This window comes from Haliotis rubra, unplaced genomic scaffold (assembly GCF_003918875.1).
Source record: "Haliotis rubra isolate DU_JTF1 unplaced genomic scaffold, ASM391887v1 Scf880, whole genome shotgun sequence".
NCBI classification, from domain to species: Eukaryota; Metazoa; Mollusca; class Gastropoda; order Lepetellida; family Haliotidae; genus Haliotis; species Haliotis rubra.
Window position 1 is genome coordinate 317,188 of NW_025767613.1, and position 24,555 is coordinate 341,742.

Sequence of the window (24,555 nt, forward strand, 5' to 3'; positions counted from 1 at the left end):
TTTCCTAAGTTTTTTGCATTCCCCAGATTTCTGCCCCATACAGTTATATCGGCTTATCTGCGCATCAAATATCTTAAAATACACACTGGAGTCAACTATTCCAATTCCATTTAAATTACTTATTACTTCCATTAAATCCCTCTTGCCCCTCAGTGTTAAATCAATGATGCAATTTCTCATCTTAAATGTTGACGGAAATATAACTCCCTAATATTTATAAGTATTTAATGCCCTTATTGGCTGACCATTTAAAAACACTTTTCATTTTTGCTAAACTCAACAAAAACAACAATATTTGTCTGGTCTAAATTTACTTTCAGACTTGAATATTCAGTGTAATTATGTGTAATATTAAGTTAATTTTGTAAGCCTGGAATTTTGTCAGATATAAGAACAACATCATCTGCAAACATAAGTAACATGATTTCTAATAAGTCGGGAAATAACTGCACTCCATATTTACCATATCTAGAAATGTCGTCTGATAATTCACTAATGAAAAAGGAAAACAATAAAGGGCTAAGAACACAACCTTGCTTTAAACCAATTGGACAGTCAAATTACTCAGTATATCCGTTATCACTTCTAACACAAGCTGTTACTGAGCTGTAAATACTCATATAGCAGTTAGCATTTTTCCATGTAAACCAGATTTGAATAAGCACCTATATAACTTGGAACGGTCATTTGAATCGAAGGCTTTTCTAAAATAAAAAAAGCAACATATAACCTTTTCCTTTTCTTAATTAGACATTTTTCTATCATACCATGTAAAGTAAAAACATGATCAATCGTAGAATACACTTGTCTAAAGCCTGCTTGTGTTTCGGGAACTCCTGTATGTATATGAATCAGAATATCTGCTTGGGTTGGCAAAATCAAAACAAGGTAGTTTGTCCAAGAAGTTTAACCTTAGCCTCAGGTATATGGATGATCTGATATCCATGAATAACCATCAAATAATCAGTTGCCTTCTAATGATTTATCCACCTGAACTTAAAGGAGACTAGTGAGGTAAAAACCCAAACTCTCCACAAGACTGTGTGACAAAAGGGAGGTTTTCAACTTTCCAATAATGGTCGTCAACTTTCTCTTCATTACGGGCAATATCCTAACAGAACAACCCTTTTGGTGTTTACATGTCACATTTTTGGAGGTACAACATGCTGATTTTATTAAGATTTCAAAGACAGAAGACTCTTTCTCGAAAGGTTTCTATCAAGGTTGCAACATTCAAGGCATCAGGGATGCTGTCAAACAGCTTTGGTAATTATAAACTTTGATCCACGAGTGAAGAAAATATGTCCGTTGCAATTCCATATTTTGACACAGTGATAAATCGTACGAAAGAATCTAATGGATGTGAGAATGGGTTTGTCACATTTATTATTTTACAATGAGTGACTGTGAGTGAGGATGTCAATGTCCAAAATATCCATATCTATTACATCAACCCTAATATCAGTGTGAGACTCAATTCATAGTTATCTTTATATCGGTTCCTACCTGTACCAGGTGCTAAGAAAAAACCGGATGAGTTACATTTTCTATATAATTGCAGTTTGTAGTCAAAGTCGCAGCACTGTGATCCTGACAAGAAGAGACAACAGAATTATCAGAAATTGACACAATTCTACTTCAAACACATGATACTGTGGATCCTGAAGTTCGGGTGTGTTTTTGCTTGTGACTGTAATGCGCGCACACACACACGAACACACACCCGCACACACACACCCACGGAATTCTGCAACGGCATCTAGAATAAAATATAAAGGTTATTTATATAGCGCAAATATCCAGACAACTAGTACATGCTCAAGCCGCTGGTATATATTGATTGTTTTTCTCTCACCAACACCTGTATGCACCTGGTTTCTGAGAAGTAAGTTACTGAAGTTTTCCGGGAACTGGATCTCCTAACATAGTCATGTGTATCACTGTCTTCACAAAGCGAAAGTGCAACCGTTAAAGCGAAAGGAATGTCAGTGAATAGTGACATTGTATTATTGTGTTTGTGTAGCCATCGAAGTCTATTGACAAATGCAGGTAAAGCGTTAAATTACCGTTACGGTCGATGCATGGTGCATGGATAAAATTTTTGTTCACCGCCGCATTCATGCTGACGCGTGACAAGGAATATACTACTTACAGGTAACTTTCCGAGTAATTGTTATGAAGACATATTCAACCAGGGTGTTTCATGATATCATACATCAAAATGTCAATTTTTTAAAAACTTTACACATTTCTGCTGTTGCTATATTTCAACAGTGATTGTGATACCCTGCTTGTATGAAAATGCTTTTGTTCGGTGTATATTTTAGCTAAATATAGTTATGTGCTGGAACGAAATCTCGAATTGTAACGAGATTTCCGGGCGTGACGAGTCAGTTTCAGTGTTCCAGTCAATCAGATTCGGAAAAGCCGGCACAGGAAGAAACGTGAGATCTCGTTAGCATTTTATCACCTGGTTGGTAATTCCGGGTTGTTCTTTTATTCATGTCTTGCTGTTTCTCCAAATTCAACGTAACTTCCACACGTTCATTGAGTTTATTGTGTTTGTCAGACATTTCCGGGTAGCGAAACACATGCCCAACACGTGTTTTACTGTTAGTTCAAAATGACATATTTTCTTGTCAAATATAACGAGCAAGTGAATGAATATTTACTTTGATCATTTCAAGTTTCAGCCAGAGACAGCCATGGGGCTGAAATTACAGTAACAATCTGAACCGTTGGTGACTGATGTAGGGGAGACAAATCTAGATCTGTGAAGTGGGGATGATGTAAGAGAAACGTGTAAAGCTATTTGGTATCAGTTAAGATCTAAAACTCTTAGACCTGTTAAAGCAGCCGAAATAATCCGGCCTCATCTCAAACTGCATTACGACACGCAGTCTGTGAAGATGTCCACTTAGACTTGTTCTCCAGACCTGACTAAAAGGTAAAAGCTGGCCAAACTTGGCACCATGAATAATGGACCTTGTTGTGACAAAATATATTTTAGGGGAACAGCTAAGTCTATTCTGCCTTACAGGAGTTCTGATAATCAGGCTGTTAAAGCTGCGTTATGAAGGCTTATGATGTTGGTTCATGAGGCCTACCAGCTGAAAGGTTTTAGGTCTGCTAAGAAAAGTGATGGGTTCACTTTATTGAGTTTGCAGAGAAGATGGTATCAAACTTTGTTTGATGGGTGGTGTACGTATCTCTAGGTCACTGGTAGCTATGGTAGTTTGATGGGTGGTGTACGTAGCTCTAGGTCACTGGTAGCTATGGTAGTTTGCTGGGTGGTGTACGTATCTCTAGGTCACTGGTAGCTATGGTAGTTTGCTGGGTGGTGTACGTATCTCTAGGTCACTGGTAGCTATGGTAGTTTGCTGGGTGGTGTGTACGTATCTCTACGTATCTCAGGTCACTGGTAGCTATGGTAGTTTGATGGGTGGTGTACGTATCTCTCAGGTCACTGGTACTATGGTAGTAGTTTGATGGGTGGTGTACGTATCTCTAGGTCACTGGTAGCTATGGTAGTTTGCTGGGTGGTGTACGTATCTCTAGGTCACTGGGTATGGGTGGTGTACGTATCTCTGGTAGTTTAGCTATGGTAGTTTGATGGGTGGTGTACGTATCTCTAGGTCACTGGTAGCTATGGTAGTTTGCTGGGTGGTGTACGTATCTCTAGGTCACTGGTAGCTATGGTAGTTTGTTTGTACACGTATCTCTAGGGTGGTGTACGTATCTCTAGGTCACTGGTAGCTATGGTAGTTTGCTGGGTGGTGTACGTATCTCTAGGTCACTGGTAGCTATGGTAGTTTGCTGGGTGGTGTACGTATCTCTAGGTCACTGGTAGCTATGGTAGTTTGATGGGTGGTGTACGTATCTCTAGGTCACTGGTAGCTATGGTAGTTTGATGGGTGGTGTACGTATCTCTAGGTAGGTCTATGGTAGTTTGCTGGGTGGTGTACGTATCTATGGTATGGTGGTTTGCTGGGTGGTGTACGTATCTCTCAACGGTCACTGGTAGCTATGGTAGTTTGCTGGAATTGGTGTACGTATCTCTAGGTCACTGGTAGCTATGGTAGTTTGATGGTAGTTTGCTATGGTTGGGTGTACGTATCTCTAGGTCACTGGTAGCTATGGTGTAGTTTGCTGGGTGGTGTTTGATGGGTGGTGTACGTATCTCTAGGTCACTGGTAGCTATGGTAGTTTGTTTGGGTGGTGTACGTATCTCTAGGTCACTGGTAGCTATGGTAGTTTGCTGGGTGGTGTACGTATCTCTAGATCACTAGGTCACTGGTAGCTATGGTAGTTTGCTGGGTGGTGTACGTATCTCTAGGTCACTGGTAGCTATGGTAGTTTGCTGGGTGGTGTACGTATCTCTAGGTCACTGGTAGCTATGGTAGTTTGCTGGGTGGTGTACGTATCTCTAGGTCACTCTATGGTAGTTTGCTGGGTGGTGTCGTATCTCTAGGTCACTGGTAGCTATGGTAGTTTGATGGGTGGTGTACGTATCTCTAGATCACTCACTGGTAGCTATGGTAGTTTTGCTGGTGGTGTACGTATCTCTAGGTCACTGGTAGCTATGGTAGTTTGCTGGGTGGTGTACGTATCTCTAGGTCACTGGTAGCTATGGTAGTTTGCTGGGTGGTGTACGTATCTCTAGGTCACTGGTAGCTATGGTAGTTTGCTGGGTGGTGTACGTATCTCTAGGTCACTGGTAGCTATGGTAGTTTGATGGGTGGTGTACGTATCTCTAGGTCACTGGTAGCTAGCCTGCGGCACTTGTAGTGGGGTGTTCTGACTGGTAGGGTGGTGTACGTATCTCTAGGTCACTGGTAGCTATGGTAGTTTGATGGGTGGTGTACGTATCTCTCGGTCACTATAGGTAGCTATGGTAGTTTGATGGGTGGTGTACGTATCTCTAGGATTATCTCTGGGTCACTGGTCTATGGTAGTTTGCTGGGTGGTGTACGTATCTCTAGGTCACTGGTAGCTATGGTAGTTTGCTGGGTGGTGTACGTATCTCTAGGTCACTGGTAGCTATGGTAGTTTGATGGGTGGTGTACGTATCTCTAGGTCACTGGTAGCTATGGTAGTTTGATGGGTGGTGTACGTATCTCTAGGTCACTGGTAGCTATGGTAGTTTGATGGGTGGTGTACGTATCTCTCGGTCACTGGTAGCTAGTTTGATGTGGTGTACATATCTCTAGGGCACTGGTAGCTATGGTAGTTTGCTGGGTGGTGTACGTATCTCTAGGTCACTGGTAGCTATGGTAGTTTGATGGGTGATGTGCGTATCTCTATGTCACTGGTAGCTATGGTAGTTTGATGGGTGGTGTACGTATCTCTAGGTCACTGGTAGCTATGGTAGTTTGCTGGGTGGTGTACGTATCTCTAGGTCACTGGTAACTATGGTAGTTTGATGGGTGGTGTACGTATCTCTAGGTCACTAGGTTACTGGTAACTATGGTTTGAGGTGGTAAATGTACCGAAGAGTTTTACGCAGTGTATATCAGGGACATTCGGACATTCGGATTTGATGAGCAGAAAGTTGATCTATGACACCAGGCTGCTGCTTTGGTTGACGATACTTTGCTAGCTCACAGGGTTAGTTTCAGACAATCATTTTTCGAGTATGAATTCCCTGAGGTATAGATCAGAAAAAAATAGTTTGTCCACTCCTAGTCCTCATTCTAACGTTTTAAAGTGTGGTTCTGGACATTTGACAAGAAAAAATTCTTCAGTTACCTCTGAATTTTCATGGGACCTAGATGCCATAAGCAATGGCACAGCATTTCTGAGTGTAAATAGCTTACTTTTAAATGTTGTCACTCTTCCCCTATTGTTTTTGTGGATGTCTATTCACAGCCCCTTTGTGATTCGTGTAATGAGGATTTAGCTTTTGTAGACCTGTTATCAAAGTCTATTGTGTGAGAGAGGATTACTTACCTTTATTTAGTAAAGGTTTGGTGGTGGCTAACGGTGACAGTTCCAGTGTTAAGCCCATTGCCGTTTTTAGGGAACTGGAGCTATTCAAACGGATTGTATTTTGCCACTTTTGGAGGAATTATCTGCTAATTTTTAGGTTTGTTAGAGGGTCTATGGGCTTTTACAAGTGCTCCTTGTTAATTTGTGAACTTGGTGTCTGGATTGGTTATGGTACATTGTAGGGGTTGTAGAATCTCTCCCTATTGAAGAAGTGGACCTGCTGAGAGGGAACGATGTTTGGCTGATCCGAATGTTTGTCATGAGAACAGAACTGTGAAAAATACTGAAACGACATATGAAACAATTTGAAGTATAATTTGGTTTTTCTTGGTTTCCTCTATGAGTGTCACGAGCCACAGATGTTTCTTCATTAAATCAAAATCAAAATCCAACGCCCACTTCGCACGAGCATGTCTGTGCAGGAATCACGTATATTGAAGGCAAAGACAGTGTTGTGGCATATGCAGTTTCGCGAGTTCTCTTGATGTGGTCAGTTTTGACAGCATGGTTTGCAGTTTTCATATACATCTTCTCATAATTATCACGTGTAATGTTATTATTATTTACTTCAATTAGAAGATTCTGTACTTGAATCAACAAAGAAAGCTCTCACTGTGTTCCAACTCTCTGTGTCATGTGACGGTGTAAATTCAGTTAAAATTAGTGGTATAATGGCACCTCATGCTTTCTGTTGAGAAACTCGGACACCCCACCCCACTACTGAATCTAACACTGACTAAAAACAATATACCTATGTGCAGATGTCGAATTTCTTTTCCTTTTAACATTAAGTCATAAGCATACTTCGGATAAATAACTGACTGACATTCAAGAAACGTTTGCAAGCTGTTAGATGAACCTTTTCTATTTCATAAATTTTACGCATTCCCCAGATTTCTGCCCCATACAGTAATATCTGCTTATCTGCGCATCAAATATCTTAAAATACCCACTGGAGTCCATTATTCGAATTCCAGTTCCATTTAAATTACTTACTATTTCCATTAAAGCCCGCTTGCCCCTCTGTGCTAAATCAATGAAGCAATTTCTCATCCTAAATGTTGACGGAAATATAACTCCCTAATATTTATAAGTATTTAATGCCGTTATTGGCTGACCATTTAGAAACCACTTTTCATTTTTGCTAGGCACAACAAAAAACAACAATATTTGTCTGGTCTAAATTTACTTTTAGACCTGAATATTCAGTGTAATTATGTAGAATATTAAGTTTATTCTGTAAGCCGAGAATTGTATCAGATATAAGAACAACATCATCTGCAAACATAAGTAACATGATTTCTAATAAGTCGGGAAATAACTGCACTCCATATTTACCATATCTAGATATGTCGTCTGATAATTCACTAAAGAAAAAGGAAAACAATAAAGGACTAAGAACACAACCTCGCTTTAAACCAACTGGACAGTAAAAATACTCAGTATATCCGTTATCACTTCTAACACGAGCTGTTACCGAGCTGTAAATACTCTTTATAGCAGTTAGCATTTTCCCATGTAAACCAGATTTGAATAAGCACCTATATAACTTAGAACGGTCAATTGAATCGAAGGCTTTTCTAAAATGAATAAAAACAACATATAACTTTTTCCTTTTCTTAATTAGACATTTTTCTATCATACCATGTAAAGTAAAAATATGATCAATCGTAGAATACACTTGTCTAAAGCCTGCTTGTGTTTCGGGAACTTCTGTATGTATATGAATCAGAATATCTGCTTGGGTTGGCAAAATCAAAACAAGGTAGTTTGTCCAAGAAGTTTTCCTTAGCCTCAGGTATATGGGGATGATCTGATATCCATGAATAACCATCAAATAACCAGTTGCCTTCTAATGATTTATCCACCTGAACTTAAAGGAGACTAGTGAGGCAGAAAAAAACCCAAACTCTCCACAAGACTGTGTGACAAAAGGGAGATTTACAACTTTCCAATAGTCGTCAACTTTCTTTTCATTACAGTCAATATTCTAACAGAACAACCCTTTTGGTGTTTACATTTCACATTTTTGGAGGTACAACATGCTGATTTTATTAAGATTTCAAAGACTGAAGACTCTTTCTCAAAAGGTGTTTGATCAAGGTTGCAACATTCAAGGCATCAGGGATGCTGTCAAACAGCTTTGGTAATTATAAAATTTGATCCACGAGTGAAGAAAATATGTCCGTTGCAATTCCACATTTTGACAGTGATAAATCGTACGAAAGACTCTAATGGATGTGAGAATGGGTTTGTCACATTTATTATTTACAATGAGTGACTGAGTGAGGATGTCAATGTCCAAAATATCCATATCTATTACATCAACCCTAATATCAGTGTGAAACTCAATTAGTCGTAGTTATCTTTATATCGGTTCCTACCTGTACCAGGTGCTCAGAAAAAAACGGATGAGTTACACAAAGTCGTTTGTGTGTATTTGCTATATTATTGCAATTTGTAGTCAAAGTCGCAGCACTGTGATCCTGACAAGAGACAACAGAATTATCAGAAATTGACACATGATACTGGTGATACTGAAGCGTGTGTTTTTGCTTGTGACTGTAATGCGAATACATAGCAACACGCACACACGCACACCACCCCGGAATTCTGCAACTGCATCTAGAATTAAGTACATGTATATAGGCTTTTTATATAGCGCACATATCCAGACAACTAGTACATGCTCAAGGCGCTGGTATATATTGATTGTCTACTCTCACCAACACCTGTATGCACCTGGTTTCTGAGAAGTAAGTCCCTGAAGTTTTCCGGGAACTGGATACCCTAACACAGTCATGTTTATCACTGTATTCACAAAGCGAAAGTGCAACCGTTAAACCGAATGGAATGTCAGGGCATAGTGACATTGTATTATTGTGTTTGTGTAGCCATCGAAATCTATTGACAAAAGCAGGTAAAGCGTCAAATTACCTTTACGGTCGATGCATGGTGCATGGATAAATTTTTGTTCACCGCCGCATTCATTCTGAGGCGTGAGAAGGAATGTACTACTTACAGGTAACTTTCCGAGTAATTGTTATGAAGACATATTCAACCAGGGTGTTTCATGATATCATACATCAAAATGTCAAGTTTAAAAAACTTTACACATTTCTGCTGTTGCTATATTTCAACAGCGATTGTGATACCCTGCTTGTAAGAAAATGCTCTTGTTCGGTGTATATTTTAGCTAAATATAGTTATGTGCTGGAACGAAATCTCGAAGTGAACGAGATTTCCGGACGTGACTAATCAGTTTCCAGTCAATCAGATTCGGAAGAGCCGACACAGAAAGAAAGGTGAGATCTCGTTAGCATTTTATCACCTGGTTGTTTATTCCGGGTTGTTCTTTCACTCATGTCTCCAAATTCAACGTAACTTCCACACGTTCATTGAGTTTATTGTGTTTGTCAGACATTTCCGGGTAGCGAAACACATGCCCAACACGTGTTTTACTGTTAGTTCAAAATGACATATTTTCTTGTCAATATATAAGGAGTAAGTGAATGAATATTTACTTTGATCATTTCAAGGTTCAGCCAGATGAAAATACAGTAACAATCTGAACCGTTGGTGACTGATGTAGGGGGAGACAAATCTAGATCTGTGAAGTGGGGATGATGTAAGAGAAACGTGTAACGCTATTTGGTATCAGTTAAGAAACTCGGACACCCCACCCCACTACTGAATCTAACACTGACTAAAACAATATACCTATGTGCAGATGTCGAATTTCTTTTCCTTTTAACATTAAGTCATAGGCATACTTCGAATAAAATACGAATTGGGCCAAGGTCTCCAAATGAACCCTCAGGTTGTTCAATGATCCAAGATTCAAGGAGATTTTTTCATCTACATTATCTACTACCTACTATGGAAGTCTGAAGTGAATAATATATACAACTGATGCATTTTATTGTCTTCATAATTTCAGATATCACTGTACCCCATCCTGTTTAACATGAACCTAACGAATCTTGGAGAATTGTCCTTGTTATGTGAGTTTTTCCAATTTTCCTATATACCCTGTAACATAACTGGTATATCAGACTACTCTTGTTATCAAATAACAAAATGTTGAATCTCTACATTGTCTTACATTGCCTTTACATTGTCTCTACATCGTCTTTAAATTGTATCTACACTGTCTTTACATTGTCTCTACATCGTCTTAACATTGTCTTACATTGCCTTTACATTGTCTTTAAATTGTATCTACACTGTCTTTACATTGTATCTTCATTGTCTTTAAATTGTATCTACATTGTCTTTACATTGTCTCTACATCGTCTTTACGTTGTCTCTACATCGTCTTTCCACTGTCTCTACATTTTCTTTACATTGTCGTTACATTGTCTTTACATTGTCCTTACATGGTCTTTACGTTTTCTTGACATTATCTCTACATTTTCTTGACATTATCTCTACATTGTCTTTACATTATCTCTACATTGTCTTTACATTGTCTCTACATTGTCTTTACATTGTCTCTACATTGTCTCTACATTGTCTTTACATTGTCTCTACATTGTCTTTACATTATCTCTACATTGTCTTTACATTGTCTTTACAGTATGGGTTATATTGCTGTATAACACAACCACAGCTGAACGTAACCTCATCCCCGTGAGCATCTCGTGTCATTCGACAGGCTGTCTTGATGTTGATGATGAGCTCTTCTCACAAAGTCTTCATATAGGCAATATGACCATCACTGTTGACAAAGATGAACCTGGGGTAACAAACTCTAGCGACCTCTGGAATATTTCGGTCATTGGCAACTTCAGCCGAAAACCATTTCTGGAAGGAAAAGGACACGTTGACTGTAGCTTGGTATTAACGGATATCAAGTGTGACATTAGTGGTTATTTTCATGGGAAATACGAGAGCCAGTCCTACACACCACACATTGAATATGGCGGTAAGGATTTACAGATACTGTACTCTGTATATAAAGCGTTTCCTTTACAAAATGTACACTTTAACAGACAATTATCAACCAAACCCTATCACATCTGTTCAAGCGATAATGTCCTTTGTGTCGTCACGACCCTTTAGTCAGTTCATCTGTTTTGATCGGAGTTATACGATTTGGAGTTGTTGGAGGCGAAAATGGAGAACATGATTATACGTCTCTTTTAAAAGTTTTTCATTTATATTACTTTCAAAGGTATAAATTGATGTAGTTGGTAGATGGTAACACATTTTGTGTTGATATTTGTTTGTTTGGTTTGTAATAATTGGGTGTATGCTTCTATTGTTTCAAATTTGCAAGTTTATTTTCACACTTATAAGTGTTGGTTCATTTGTGACATTCTCAGGTTACAAGTAAGGTGAAGCAGTAAAATACATATTCTAACAGTTGGTATGCAGACTAAACCTCTGCACTGGACATTCTGTGAATCTATTTTAAGATTTAATAAAAAAAGAACCTTCACTATGCCAAACGTTTCAGTTAGAAACTGTCCACCTGAAAGTAAGAAAAATATAATAACAAATATGAATATATATATTTCGTTTAAGTACAAATGTTACCTTTGCTTGTTTTGTCCTTTCAAAGTGGTCAACAAAACAATTCGAAAAACACCCCAGATGCTGATATGTGAGGTTGTGTCCGGTCCCACGGCCAGGCAGATGAGATGGCAAAATATGACGGGCGGGGATTTTGAGGATATACTCACACAAACAAAAAGACAAACTGAGCCATGTCTTGTACGTACAACCAGCAAGTTGAAGTACAGGAGTAATACACAATATCGGTGTATGTTCGAGGAAATAGAAGTGGGTTCTATCACGGTTGAAGACATCAATTCAGGTAGGCTACATTGTTTCGTTCTCTTGTTTGTTTGTATATTTGTGAAAATCTGAACCCAGCCGTGGCGAAGGCAAACCGCGAAGTGAATAATACTATACGCAAAATCAAACACCGTCCAGGTGTGTGTGTGTTGTGTCTGATCCACATACAGACCACTATATTGTATATGTTACATTGCACAAGCATCGGGGAAATGATTCACATTACATTATTCATGACATTACTCATTACATGTCACATTATTCCTTGTAGGGTAGCCTAATGGTTAAAACGTTTGCTCGTCATGCTGGACCCGGGGTTCGATTCCCAACATGGGTACAATGTGTGAAGCACATTTCTGTCCGTCGCCGTGATATAGCTGGAATATTGCTAAAAGCAGCGTAAAACCATACTCACTCACTCACTCACATTGAATTACATTACATAACTCAATACATTGCATTACCTATTACATTACATTACTTTGCACTACTCATTTTGTATTAGATTGCTCATTGCATTGCATTACTCATTACATTGCATTGCATATCCTTACTCAATACATTAAATTACATTACGTATTACATAACAATACATTACATTGCATTACTCAATACATCACATTGCATTACTAATTACATTACTCATTGCATTGCTCATAAAACTACACTGCATTACCCGTTACAGTCACATTATATTGTAAATGACATTACATTACTCATTACATTACATTAGTCATTACATTACTCAATACATTACATTACTCGTTACAATACCCATTACATTACTCAATACATAACATTACTCATTACATTACCCAATATATTACATCGCATTACTCATTACAACACATTACTCATTACATCACATTACACATTATGTTACTCATTACATCATATTACTCATAACATTACCTAATACATTACATCGCACTACTCATAACAACACATTACTCATTACATTACTCATTACATCACATTACTCATTACATCACATTACTCATTACATTACTCATTACATCACATTACTCATTACGTAACTCATTACATCACATTTCTCATTACATCAAATTACTCATTACATTACATTACTCATTACATCACATTACCTATTACATCACAATACACATTACATTACATTATTCATTACATCACATTACTCATTACATCACATTACTCATTACGTTACTCATTACATCACATTTCTCATTACATCAAATTACTCATTACATTACATTACTCATTACAGCACATTACCTATTACATCACAATACACATTACATTACATTATTCATTACATCACATTACTCATAACATTACCTTACTCATTACATTACTCATTACATTACATCACGCATTACATCACAAACTCATTACATCACATTACTCATTACATTACATCACATTACTCATTACATTACATTACCCATTGCATTACTTTATTCATTACATCACATAACCTATTACATCACAATACACATTACTCATTACATCACATTACTCATTACATCACATTACCTATTACATCACAATACACATTACATTACTCATTACATCGCATTACTCATTACATTACTCATTACATTACATTACTCAGTACGTCAGATACTGATTACATCACATACTCATTACATCACATTACTCATAACATTACATTACTCATTACATTACATTACATTACTCATTACGTTATTCATTACATTTCATTACTCATAACATTACTCAATACATTACCCATTACATCAAATTACTCATTACATTACATCAAATTACTCAGTACATGACATTACTCAGTACATGACATTACTCATTACATCACATTACTCATTACATCACATACTCATTACATCACATTACTCATTACATCACAAACTCAATACATCACATTACTCATTACATTACACTACATCACATTACTCATTACATTACATTACCCATTACATTACATTACTCATTACATCACATTACCTATGATATCACAATACACATTACATTACTCATTACATCGCATTACTCATTAGATTACATTACTCAATACGTCAGATGCTGATTACATCACATTACTCATAAAATTACATTGCTCATAACATTACATTACTCATTATATCACATTACTCATTAGATTACATTTATCATTACTTCACATTACTCATTACATTACATTTCTCATTAAATTACGTCTCTCCAACGGGAGCTCTTCGTCGGCGACGGATTATCGGTCCTTCTCTGATTTGGTGGTGGGTGTAGGGGCCCTCAGGACCCCGGGACCTCCGGGTTCGTCCCGCACATCATTGACGTCCCTGACTTACCCGTGTCCACCTCCCCCTTGGGTTGAAGTCGACCCCAGTTCCAGGGTGCCAGCTTCGACATGAGGCACAGTTTGCTGATGGAGCAGGTTCTGTCCTCTCTATGCAGTTCACCTACTCAAGGGGGACAGTAGAACGTGTCTAGTGGGGAAGCGACCACCGGAAGCTTCCCCCAGGCCCCCTCAGTTCCAAGGGACCTACCCCTTCGTGTTGTTAGACGAGACACGGGTGCGGCGACCATGCGGCAGCCCCGACGGTCCCGGTAGGTTCGTCCCAAGGGGAAGGGCAGTGTCCCATGGATGTAAACTCAGACCCGGACGACTCCTCGTCCATGGACTCGAGCATCCTGTACGAGGAGTCGTCTCACCCTAGGGTGATACCCTCCTCTACTATCCAGGGCAGTCGGGAAGGACCCACCAGGTCTAACCTGACTGTCCCTAGAGGTCCATCCACCTCCTCGGAGGTGTGAGAGGGGAGCGCAGTGGAGGATTATTCCTTCACCGAGTCCATCCTCTCCCTGAAGGATTTCCTCCGCTCGGTGCGACCAGACTGCAAATCCTTCAGGAACTTCGACCCTCCACGGCCTGGAGGCCACACCTATCCTGACTCCCACGCAGGTAGGTAGGAGAAAGCGTGCGCCTACATCCTCACTCTCCCTACCCGTTTCTAGGGACCTGGATGAGCTGAATGACGGAGCTGAATGACCTGTGCCGCCACTCTTTTGGGGTGATCTCGCATTTCTTCTGACTGCATTGTCTCATCTGTCCCGCTTGCAAGGGCGCCTCATGACGCGTCCTTGGCTGCTTGCTACTACGACGAGTAGACAAGGGCGCAGTTTAGGTGTGCCTTCATTGAGAGTCGGCAACTCTTGGCGTGGGTCTCCCTGACCGAATGCAGCAGCTGGTGGACAGGCGGAAGGACGACGCGTTGTACACCTGTCTGCTGCCGTCTCTTTCCGTGGGGAGGATGACTGTGCCTCCTCCCCAAACTGGCGCCTACTCCGGTCTGACTGGTGCCACTGACCAAATCGGAAAAGGGGGACGAAGCAGTCCTCCAACAGAGCCACCCAAGGGCGACGAGTCAAGTTCGGGGGACCTAGGGGGCCGGCAGTGAAGGCCACAGACCATTTCACAGGTCGTGGGAGCCTCCGATACCTGTGTCCACACGGGACCCGGTACCCACTCAGGCCTCCGTATCAGGGGCAGAATTCCCTATAGCTGGCAGGTTGTCACACTTCCTACGAGCATGGGAAGAGGAAACGATCGACCCTTGGGTACATTCCGTACTAAAGGTCGGATATTGCATTCAGTTTCATGAGGATCGCGTGTAAGAGTTCCATGCTCTCCTGTTCGGACTAGCCTCAGCTCCCTACGTGTTCATCCAAGGTATGAAAGCAGTGGGAGCAAGGCTCCCCGCTTGGGTCTCAGGTTCCATGCTTACCTGGACGGTTCCCTGAGTCCTGCCAGGTCGAATCTCCTCTGTGTTTCACAGGGTCAGCAGATTCAGGAACTATTTGTGAAACTAGGGTTTGAATTATATTTTGAGAAATCGGAACTAGTCCCTTCTCAGAAATTTACTTTTCTTGGGGTGAAATTCGACCTAGCGGAAGCCACTGTGTCTCTCGGAGATCACCGTCTAAACGCCTTTGTCACGCTAGCACACAAGTTATGCAAGAAGACTTTCGCCACGCCGATAGAGATTCACTCTCTCCTAGGTCAGATGGAGTCATTTTCAAACATTGTGCCCTGGGCGAAACTGGCAAAATGAGAGCTACAGCTGATGCTAGCCTCCAAGTGGGACCATCTGAGCTGGGACACACCCGTTCCCCTCGGGACGTGGTTCAACTCGTCCATAAGTCAATGGTTAGCACGAGACTTCCTGTCTCAGACCATGCCGTTACACCCACCGACACCGTTGCAGTCCCTGTTCACAGATGCCTGAGAGACGGGCTGGGGGGCTCATCTGGCCACCCTACAGGCCGAAGGTCAGTGGGAACCGCACCTTCGCAATCTCAAGATCAATGTTCTGGAGATGGAAGCGGTCAATCGGGCAGTGGAGGTGTTCAAACCTCACTTGGCGAATAAAGTGACTCTCCTTCGTACTGACAACACAACGGTTGCCGCGTACATACACAAGGAAGGGGGGGGGGGGGGCACACTCTTCCGAACTCTGTCAGAGAACACTCATAGTTCTCAACAAAATGAGAGAGCTGAAGGGTCGTTTAATAGCTCAGCACATTCAGGGGAAGATAAATGTACTGGCCAACGCCCTGAGCAGAAGGGGCAGGGTGGTTCAGACAGAATGGACACTACACCATTCGGTAGTCAAAGGGATATTCCCTGCTTGGGAGACTCCCCATGTGGATCTGTTTGCCACATGGTTGAATCACAGGCTCCCCCTGTTTGTGTCCCCGGTGCCGGACCCCCTAGCGTGCGCACACGATGCTCTCATGTTAGATTGAACGGGCCTGGTCTCCTATGCCTTTCTTCGACCCCCGATACTGGATCGGGTGAAAGGAAAGCACGAATGGAGAGCTCAGATCTCACTCTCAGCTCCAAGATGGCCTGCTCAACCGTGGTTTCCCACGCTGCTTGAGCTCCTTGTGGCCCCACTGATTGTGCTTTCATGCCGGTTCGATCTGTTAGTGCAACGTCAGTCGAGGATATGCCAAGAGAACCCGGCAGTGTTAGACCTACACGCCTGGAAACTGTCAAAGACTCCCTCCAGACGCGAAGTTTTTCTAAAGCAGTTGCCGAACGCGTCGCTCAATCCAGGCGCTCATCAACTGAGAGACTATATCAGTCACACTGGCAGTGCTGGGTGGATTGGATGAAGTCACAACAGGTGGATTCCTTACGTCCAAACCTTAAAGCTCGCACTATTAAGTCTTACCGCTCTGCGATTTGTACCACATTACGCCTAAGTGGGGGGTCCCAACTTCTCGGGGGATCCAGTTCTGAGAGACCTAATGACGTCAATCTCTGCGTCCGTGGTGTCGAGACGGTTGACTTCCGAATGGGATGTATTCTTAGTCCTCGAAGCTTTGAAGAAAGCATTGTCGAGCCAATGGAGACGGCAGAGTTACGTCTTCTTTCTTACAAAACAGCTTCCTCGCGGCTTTGGCTACAGCATGTCGCCATAGTGAGTTACACGCTGTTGATTTCCAAAGTTTACGTTGTCAGGATGACTTGGTAAGCTTACAAACTCTTCCAGAGTTCAGGGCTAAGACTAAGAAACCACGTAAGTGTTTAGCTCTGATTACAATCTCTTCTCTCTCCCAATACCTTGGAGAAAGAGTATTCGAACCGCTTACTTTTTCCTGTACGTGCCCTTAAGTGGTATATCCACGGGGTTAAACCCCTACGGACTACACAGAGAAGGTTGTTTATTTCCTACACAACTGAAGGTAGAGAAATTGCGGCAGCCTCCTTCTCAAAGTGGATTATGAGTACAGTCAGGGTAGCCTATGATCAGGCCAGTAAATCCGATCTGCTGACCAATAGTAGGGAGAAATCACACGAATTAAGAACTGTCTCGGCCTCACTGGCATTCGCCTCCTCAGTCTCCTTAGATGCTATTATGAGGACGGCTTACTGCATGGTTAGTTGCATGGTTAGCGCTCGTATTTATAGATATCGTGACGTCATCTAGCGTGCGACGTCACCCGCCATGGACGAGTGGTGTGTTGCCCCGAGCGCAGCGCAGCGTACCACTAGACCCATTTGTCTGGGAAAATCTTTATGTTTGTTTCCCGGTTCGGGATAACAAATTTCGTGTATTTTGTAAGTTTGGCTAGTATGGGCAAATTGAAAAGACCTCATGATATTGCTCGTAAGTATTTAATAAAAACAGGAATTACTATGGAATTCCCCCTCTTGCAGGGGTCTGATCGCCAACGCGTCGCTTCTCGTGCCGTTACCACTGTTTCACCATCTAAGCCCTCTTCACACTTGCAAAGTTCTTCATTTGTGTGCGTGATGGGAATGTTTCAGGGCATACACAATTCTACCATAAATGTCATCTTCGTTAATCAACAGTAGGCCTAACTTGACACGTTCACATCCATGTGGTCATCCTTGATTGGACCTGTCTACGTAAGATTACATGAGGTGGAGAAGGTAGCATAAAATGGAATTCTTTCATCTTCATTGTAATTCCAGTGGTATTGCAGTAATTGAGATAAACATGAATACATGTAATATGCTACTCATCAAGTTTAATTGAAAAAATGACTGAATTCATTTTGTTTTGTGTATTATATTGACAGTTATTCATTTTTAACATGACGTAACCTATCTCCCCCATTAGATAATAGCGTAGCCCTTCTTGTGTCGTGTCTCGTACCTGGGGCGACAGCGAAGTAGACCACGTGAGACTAACCGCATTGCGACACACGATCGCACTACATTCAAAGAGGTCCTTGAAAAACACTTCTCACAACAAACTGGTTTACAATAACGATAATAGTTTGGTTTGTTCAGTTTCCGGGATTCACTGGAATTCAACATAGGCAAATTTTAGCGTTTAAAACCGACGACGTCAGTTTATTTTGCCTATGTTGAATTCCAATGAATCCCGGAAATTGAACAAACCAAACTATTTATCTTCTTAATATATTTATACGTATCAAAAAGTTGACTTAAGCTTTGTTGTTGGTTCACAATGGCTATGTGGACGACATACAAACAAGACTCGCTTTTCATCTTCAGGACATTTACAGTGCGAGCAGAAAGAGGCTTTATCGTCCACACACACAAGGTTGTCGTGCATTTTTACATTCACAGGAACGGAAATAGATCTGAGCATCCATTTCTTCTTGTCATCCATCACTATTCTGTACGCACCGTTCCTGTTACATCAACTACTGCCCACTGGTCTTCTGTCACGACTGACTTCAAATTGTCCAGGTTGGTGCTTAACAACTACTTTATTACAATGGCACGATTAATCTCGCTTTAAGAAGCTGTCCATGAACTAATTAATCAAAATCAAACAGCCCACCATGAGTTAATATTAAACGCCGAATTGCCAATATTTCAGACATAGGAGCACTTTACTTATACCGGTACCATTGTTTTAGCTACTCCCGGTTGTTGTATATAGGAGTCTAACCCTAACCCTAACCTTCCTTCCGATCAAGCGCGGAAAATACGTTTAGTGGTACCGGTCTAAGAACATCTACCTCAGACACATAACGATGATTTATATGTTCAGTAAAACGTTCACTATACAACAGCATGAACCAGAAACGCCATGAACAGTTCTGCAATGTTTTTCAGAAAACCTGCTACCGAAGGTGATGGCAGTTACAGCGTGGATTCCTCTGATTTTGTGTGCGATGTTCGGCGTTTGGTGGACCATATTGTGTCTGATTTGGGGAACTACAGGTACTTCTGACATTACATGTGTATAAATGTAACATGCATGCATGCATGTCCCTAGATAAGTGACATAATGTGAAACACAACCCAATTCAACCTAAAGCAAAATAAAATTACTTTACAAGAATGTGCGCACCAGGTTCAGGTTAAAATCATCGTAACTATACTGAGTCAAAAAAAAACCTTCACATTCTTTCTTCAGGGCATTATAAAAGAACAAGAGATGGTAAGATGGTTAAATTGTTATTATTTCATTGCTGAGATCTGTGTGATGCACTCGATACACTGACAGTGCCATAATCAGTTCCATTAAGCTACACCGCCGTTCCAAAACATGGGTATACAGAATGTCAAGTCACAAGAATAAAAATGCGAAATTTCTCAGTTCAATATCGTGTATGGCCGCCCCGCGCATTCACCACTGCCAAACACCGTCTCCTCATCGACTGCCTGATGCTTGTGAACACGTGTTTGGGGATTCTGGGGAGGCAGCACCAAGTTCCTGCAAATTCTGAGGTTGGTTCCTAAGACCACGAAGCCTTCTCCCAAGAGCATCCCAAACGTGCTCTATTGGATTAAGGTCAGGGGACCTCGATGGACAGTCCATGACGTTGATTCCAGCGTTTTGAAAGAAATTTCGTGTCAACATCGCGATATGAGGCCGAGCATGATCATGCTGGAACTGTAGACCTGGGCCATGAGCGCCATGAAAGGAACGAGTTCAGGGGTGAGCACCTGGTCGCGGTAAGCAGCAGCTGTGAAGTTTCCACGGATGACCAGAAGTCGGAAACGGTTGTTCCCACAGAAAGCACCCCACACCATGCAACTTCCGACCCCGAATCTGTCGACTTCCTGTACACAACATTGGGCATACCGTTCACGACGTCGTCTCCAGACTCTATGCCTGCCGTCCGCGAATCTGAGGGTAAACCTGGATTCATCGCTAAAGACGACTCGATTCCAGTCTCTCTGGGTCCATCGGAGGTGACGTTGGGCCCACAGCAGACGTTGACGTTGATGAAACGGCGTCAATATTGGCCCACGATATGGACGTCGAGAATGGAGATTGGCAGCCCGCAACCGATTTCGAATGGCCTGTGAGGACAGTCGACCTCTGAACATCTCAGCCCTGGTTCTTCTGCTCGTGACGTCACACGTGGACGATCCGACCTTGGGCGATCAGAAGTGGTGCCAGTTTGTTGTAGACGAGCTCGCAAGCCATACACAGTACGACGGCTGCATCCCATTGCTCTTGCGACGTCAATAACTGATCTTCCCGCTTGCAACATGCCAACGGCACGTTCACGTTGCACATTTGACAATCGTGGCATTTCAAGTACCGTTAGAACTGTGGTTTAAAAGTGTTTTTTCAATTCTTGAGGCCAATGCAAACACGTGCATATGAAGAAAACGTCGATCCGAAGATCACGTGATCGACTGCACGTGCAAAACCTGATTTGGCACTAACGTCATTTGCACGACGAATGGATGTGTTTGAGTGGGTTTTGCTAACGTTTTTCTAGAGTCGAAAGATAGGGATCCCATTTCGGATACATAGATGTATCATCAGAGAAAAATTATTCATTATTTTTCAAATTACATTTTGTGAAGTTTCTTTTTTGACAGTTTTAGTGTTATAGATGACTGTTGGGCACCCAAATGAAGGCACGTTCTGCCCTACCACCTGCACCCGCCACTCACACATTCTGCATAATAATAGTCAGTGTTCGACATCGGAATGTGAACACGAGAACAAAAGACAGCCAAAAGCGCTTGATTTTGGCCAAGTCTTGCCCTCAATTTTTAGCACTTTGAGCATGTTATTGAAATATTGTCGCTAAAAACATCGTTAAGTCATTGGCCCTCGCAGTATTCCTTAAACCGAGCACGGAACAGGGGCGAAGTTCAGAAAGTGGGAATGCACAGTTCATTTTCACCCATATTCTCCAGAATTTCAATGGTCGTTTAACAAACTTTCAGGACTAAAGAGGGGTGCGAACCATCAGGAGATTCCAGAACCACAATGATAATCAGTGAATTGCATCGAGAGGAATCACTTGCTTGAAAATAAGTCTTTCCTTATTCTTGTCGGATTGCAAAATGAATTGAGATAATTTTTCAAATACCATTAGCCACTCTTACTTTATATATTTGTAACATCAGCAACATCGAACACTTAGTTATCATGCCCAAGAGCTTCAGCTTCAAGACTGCAGGGGCGCAACTACATAGATGTATTCCACCACGAACCATTATCTACATACAGAAATCAAAATCAAACGTGGTAACCCGTGTTACAAACACATGTTTCAGACTACCTACGCTTCGTCATCCTCGAGGTCATCTTTTATGGTCTACACTCCGTTGCCCATATAATTTGCAGCCTACGAGACAATTGTACATGTATGTATACAATTTGACCTATTGATGTTTTCATATGACTGACCAGCATGCCATCTGTTTGTTGATCAGACAGCACTGCAAATATACTCTTTTTAAAAAGGAGGGGAACCGGAACTTTCAGTTTGGATAGGAAGTCTTATGAACGCACCACCATTTCTCTTTATCACCATCCCAAAACACAACTCATAGGGTGCACGTGCACAACCCAGTGGCCCAACACACGTGCATGGGGTGGCACTCTTTTGATTTTGACGGATTTCAAGAAGGTCGATAAATCACTGTAGACCATTAATTTTGACAATCATCATGTATCTGTTGATCACACAGTTGTTAGTGTTTGTTTCTAGCCGTTTTTTCGTTTGAAAATGAAACTCGTACACATCCAAATTTCACATCATACACCAGTCATCTTTCAAGAGCAATTACTGTACAAACAACTATGGTCATGAGGAAGCGCAAGTGGTGATGCACTCTCAAAACATTCATTATTATCAAATCAATATTGATAGACTCAGATATATCTCCCAATTCTTTCAATCGTTAATTAAAATGAAGTTCCTCTACTTTTTTTAAGAGTATAATCGAGTCTGAATCGATTGTATCATCCACATCACACGCCGTCAGGGTAGATGAAACAGCCGTGTGGCGGAGTCGGGCGGGGGGAGAGGAATATCTCCTTTATCCCGAAATTCCCCGGAGACCCAAGGGTACACCGCTATTACAACACTGCGTCGTTTGTTCACAGACTGGACACATCTAGACAAATGGAGGCGAGCTCTGTGTTTTGCGGCATTCATCAACCCGGTTATTTGCTGGGTGGCGATGAGAGGTCAAGTAGAAGTCACCACAGCCCTTGGTAAGTCAATGCACGTGTTGATTTCTCCTCCCGGCTCTCTCCTCAACATCATTCCATAAATTCATATTTATTTCATTAATGTGTAGAGAGAGTCGTGTGGATCTATTAATCTCCCAATTTGAAGCAAAATTTAATTGACCATGTCTGTGGATACCCTGCCCAATTTGTTTTGTGTAAAACAACCATCCGTTCAGCGCATTGGATGAATCTCATTTCTTATAACTGGATAACAATTTATTTCATCGTAAGATCGGAGCTCGTCTCTTGTAGTTTCGTGGTTTATTTTGAAATCATATAAGACATGTATGAGCTCTTAGCGAGGATGATTCCTAAGATTAATTTACCATGGTTACTTTGTCAATGTGACATCATTTAACTCGTACTTTCATAACAAATTAAATTAGAGTTTAACATTACTCTTTGCACTCCTAACGCTGGAGTGATTACTGGAGACAATAGAATGTTCGAATGTTTGTGTACGGTTAATACGTGTAATGCGTTCTTACTCCGCATTCAGATTCATTTTAACGCTTTTATTTCCAGGAGTTAATACTTTAGATTACTTCTGACACATATACACCATTATAGTTTCAGAGATTGCCTGGTGGTTCCTGACTGTCATCTGTACCATCGTGCAAGTGAAAACCCAGTTCTCGCAGATACATCGACCAAGTTCACCAGCAGAAACATCGACTCAGTTCACCAGCAGAAACATCGACCAAGTTCACCAGCAGATACATCGACCAAGTTCACCAGCAGAAACATCGACTCAGTTCACCAGCAGAAACATCGACCAAGTTCACCAGCAGATACATCGACCAAGTTCACCAGCAGAAACATCGACCTAGTTCACCAGCAGATACATCGACCAAGTTCACCAGCAGAAACATCGACTCAGTTCACCAGCAGCTACATCGACCTAGTTCACCAGCAGAAACATCGACTCCGTTCACCAGCAGATACATCGACCTAGTTCACCAGCAGAAACATCGACTCAGTTCACCAGCAGCTACATCGACCTAGTTCACCAGCAGAAACATCGACTCAGTTCACCAGCAGATACATCGACCAAGTTCACCAGCAGAAACAATGATCCAGCGCAAGTAAACCTAAAATGACATCCCTCAGGGGAACACTGTCCCCGAAACAGCGTAAAAGGCAGAATGGCGGTGACAATTGAATGAAGTAGTCACAGAACATGGGATGCGAGCCTGTTGTATGGTGTAAAAGACAAAAATGGCCTCACCATCTGATGTATTTAGTGATGACGTATATCAGAATTCGAAGCTTGGAAATTTCGCATTTATATTTATGATGACGTCATATCCTGTGTCATGCTCTTTGTCGTGTAATATGTCGGAAGAAGTGCCTATAAGTCGATAATGATCGAATTGTTATATTCCATGATTGCTACATTGAACTGAGTTGAGTTGAGTTGGGTCTTACGTCACATCGGCATTATTCCAGCCATATAGTGACGAGAACAAGTTTGCATTAATAAACATTGTAAGTACATACTCAGAATGAGTTTTATTTCAAAAACACATTCATTACATTGTCATTTAAAAGCAGAAAAAGTAATAGCACTAAATTTGAAGGCAGGCTGTTTGTTAGTCACATTTCATAGTTACAATTTATGATAGTTACATTTCATAGTAAATGTTTGATTTGACAGTAGTGGCCGGCCAACTGGAATATGTTTCCTCGTGTAACAGATCCTGGGATGTGTGGTAGCCATGTTGTATCATCTTAATCAGAATGCATCCATTCCTTTGCCGTTTCTGTGACTTTATGTGTCCATCTTCTTTTACTTGTTTACAAA

The 24,555-nt window shown here is 41.3% G+C and overlaps 1 protein-coding gene and 1 long non-coding RNA gene across 14 annotated transcripts; both read left to right on the forward strand.

Moving 5' to 3' along the window:
* The first annotated feature begins 1,949 nt into the window (after window positions 1–1,949).
* Window positions 1,950–24,248, forward strand: LOC124263410. 12 transcript variants are annotated; one of them, XM_046698029.1, is made up of 10 exons: window positions 2,269–2,444; window positions 9,929–9,992; window positions 10,568–10,915; window positions 11,555–11,809; window positions 18,878–19,000; window positions 19,373–19,480; window positions 21,788–21,877; window positions 22,623–22,743; window positions 23,322–23,421; window positions 23,472–24,248. In XM_046698029.1, exons 1-10 carry the CDS (start codon window positions 2,340–2,342, stop codon window positions 23,754–23,756), a joined length of 1,599 nt encoding a protein of 532 aa, XP_046553985.1. In that variant the 5' UTR covers window positions 2,269–2,339; the 3' UTR covers window positions 23,757–24,248. The 12 variants fall into 12 exon arrangements, with proteins under 12 accessions (XP_046553992.1, XP_046553995.1, XP_046553985.1 ...); XM_046698032.1 differs by having other exon boundaries at window positions 22,623–22,733; window positions 23,328–23,421; XM_046698033.1 differs by having other exon boundaries at window positions 2,270–2,444; window positions 23,322–23,396.
* Window positions 3,606–4,881, forward strand: LOC124263412. 2 transcript variants are annotated; one of them, XR_006894835.1, is made up of 5 exons: window positions 3,606–3,682; window positions 3,746–3,933; window positions 4,282–4,383; window positions 4,570–4,757; window positions 4,829–4,881. It is a non-coding gene; the product is annotated as an uncharacterized LOC124263412 (long non-coding RNA). The 2 variants fall into 2 exon arrangements; XR_006894836.1 differs by lacking the exons at window positions 4,570–4,757; window positions 4,829–4,881 and adding an exon at window positions 4,472–4,502 and having other exon boundaries at window positions 4,282–4,430.
* Window positions 24,249–24,555: the final 307 nt, after the last annotated feature.

Bases quoted from the DNA above. Each gene is read 5' to 3' on its own strand.
- LOC124263410 (XM_046698029.1), top strand. From the start codon at position 2,340: ATGTGCTGGAACGAAATCTCGAATTGTAACGAGATTTCCGGGCGTGAC. The intron at 10,916-11,554 runs GTAAGGATTTAC...GTCCTTTCAAAG, and splicing joins ACCACACATTGAATATGGCG to TGGTCAACAAAACAATTCGA. The intron at 21,878-22,622 runs GTATGTATACAA...GTTTGTTCACAG, and splicing joins CCTACGAGACAATTGTACAT to ACTGGACACATCTAGACAAA.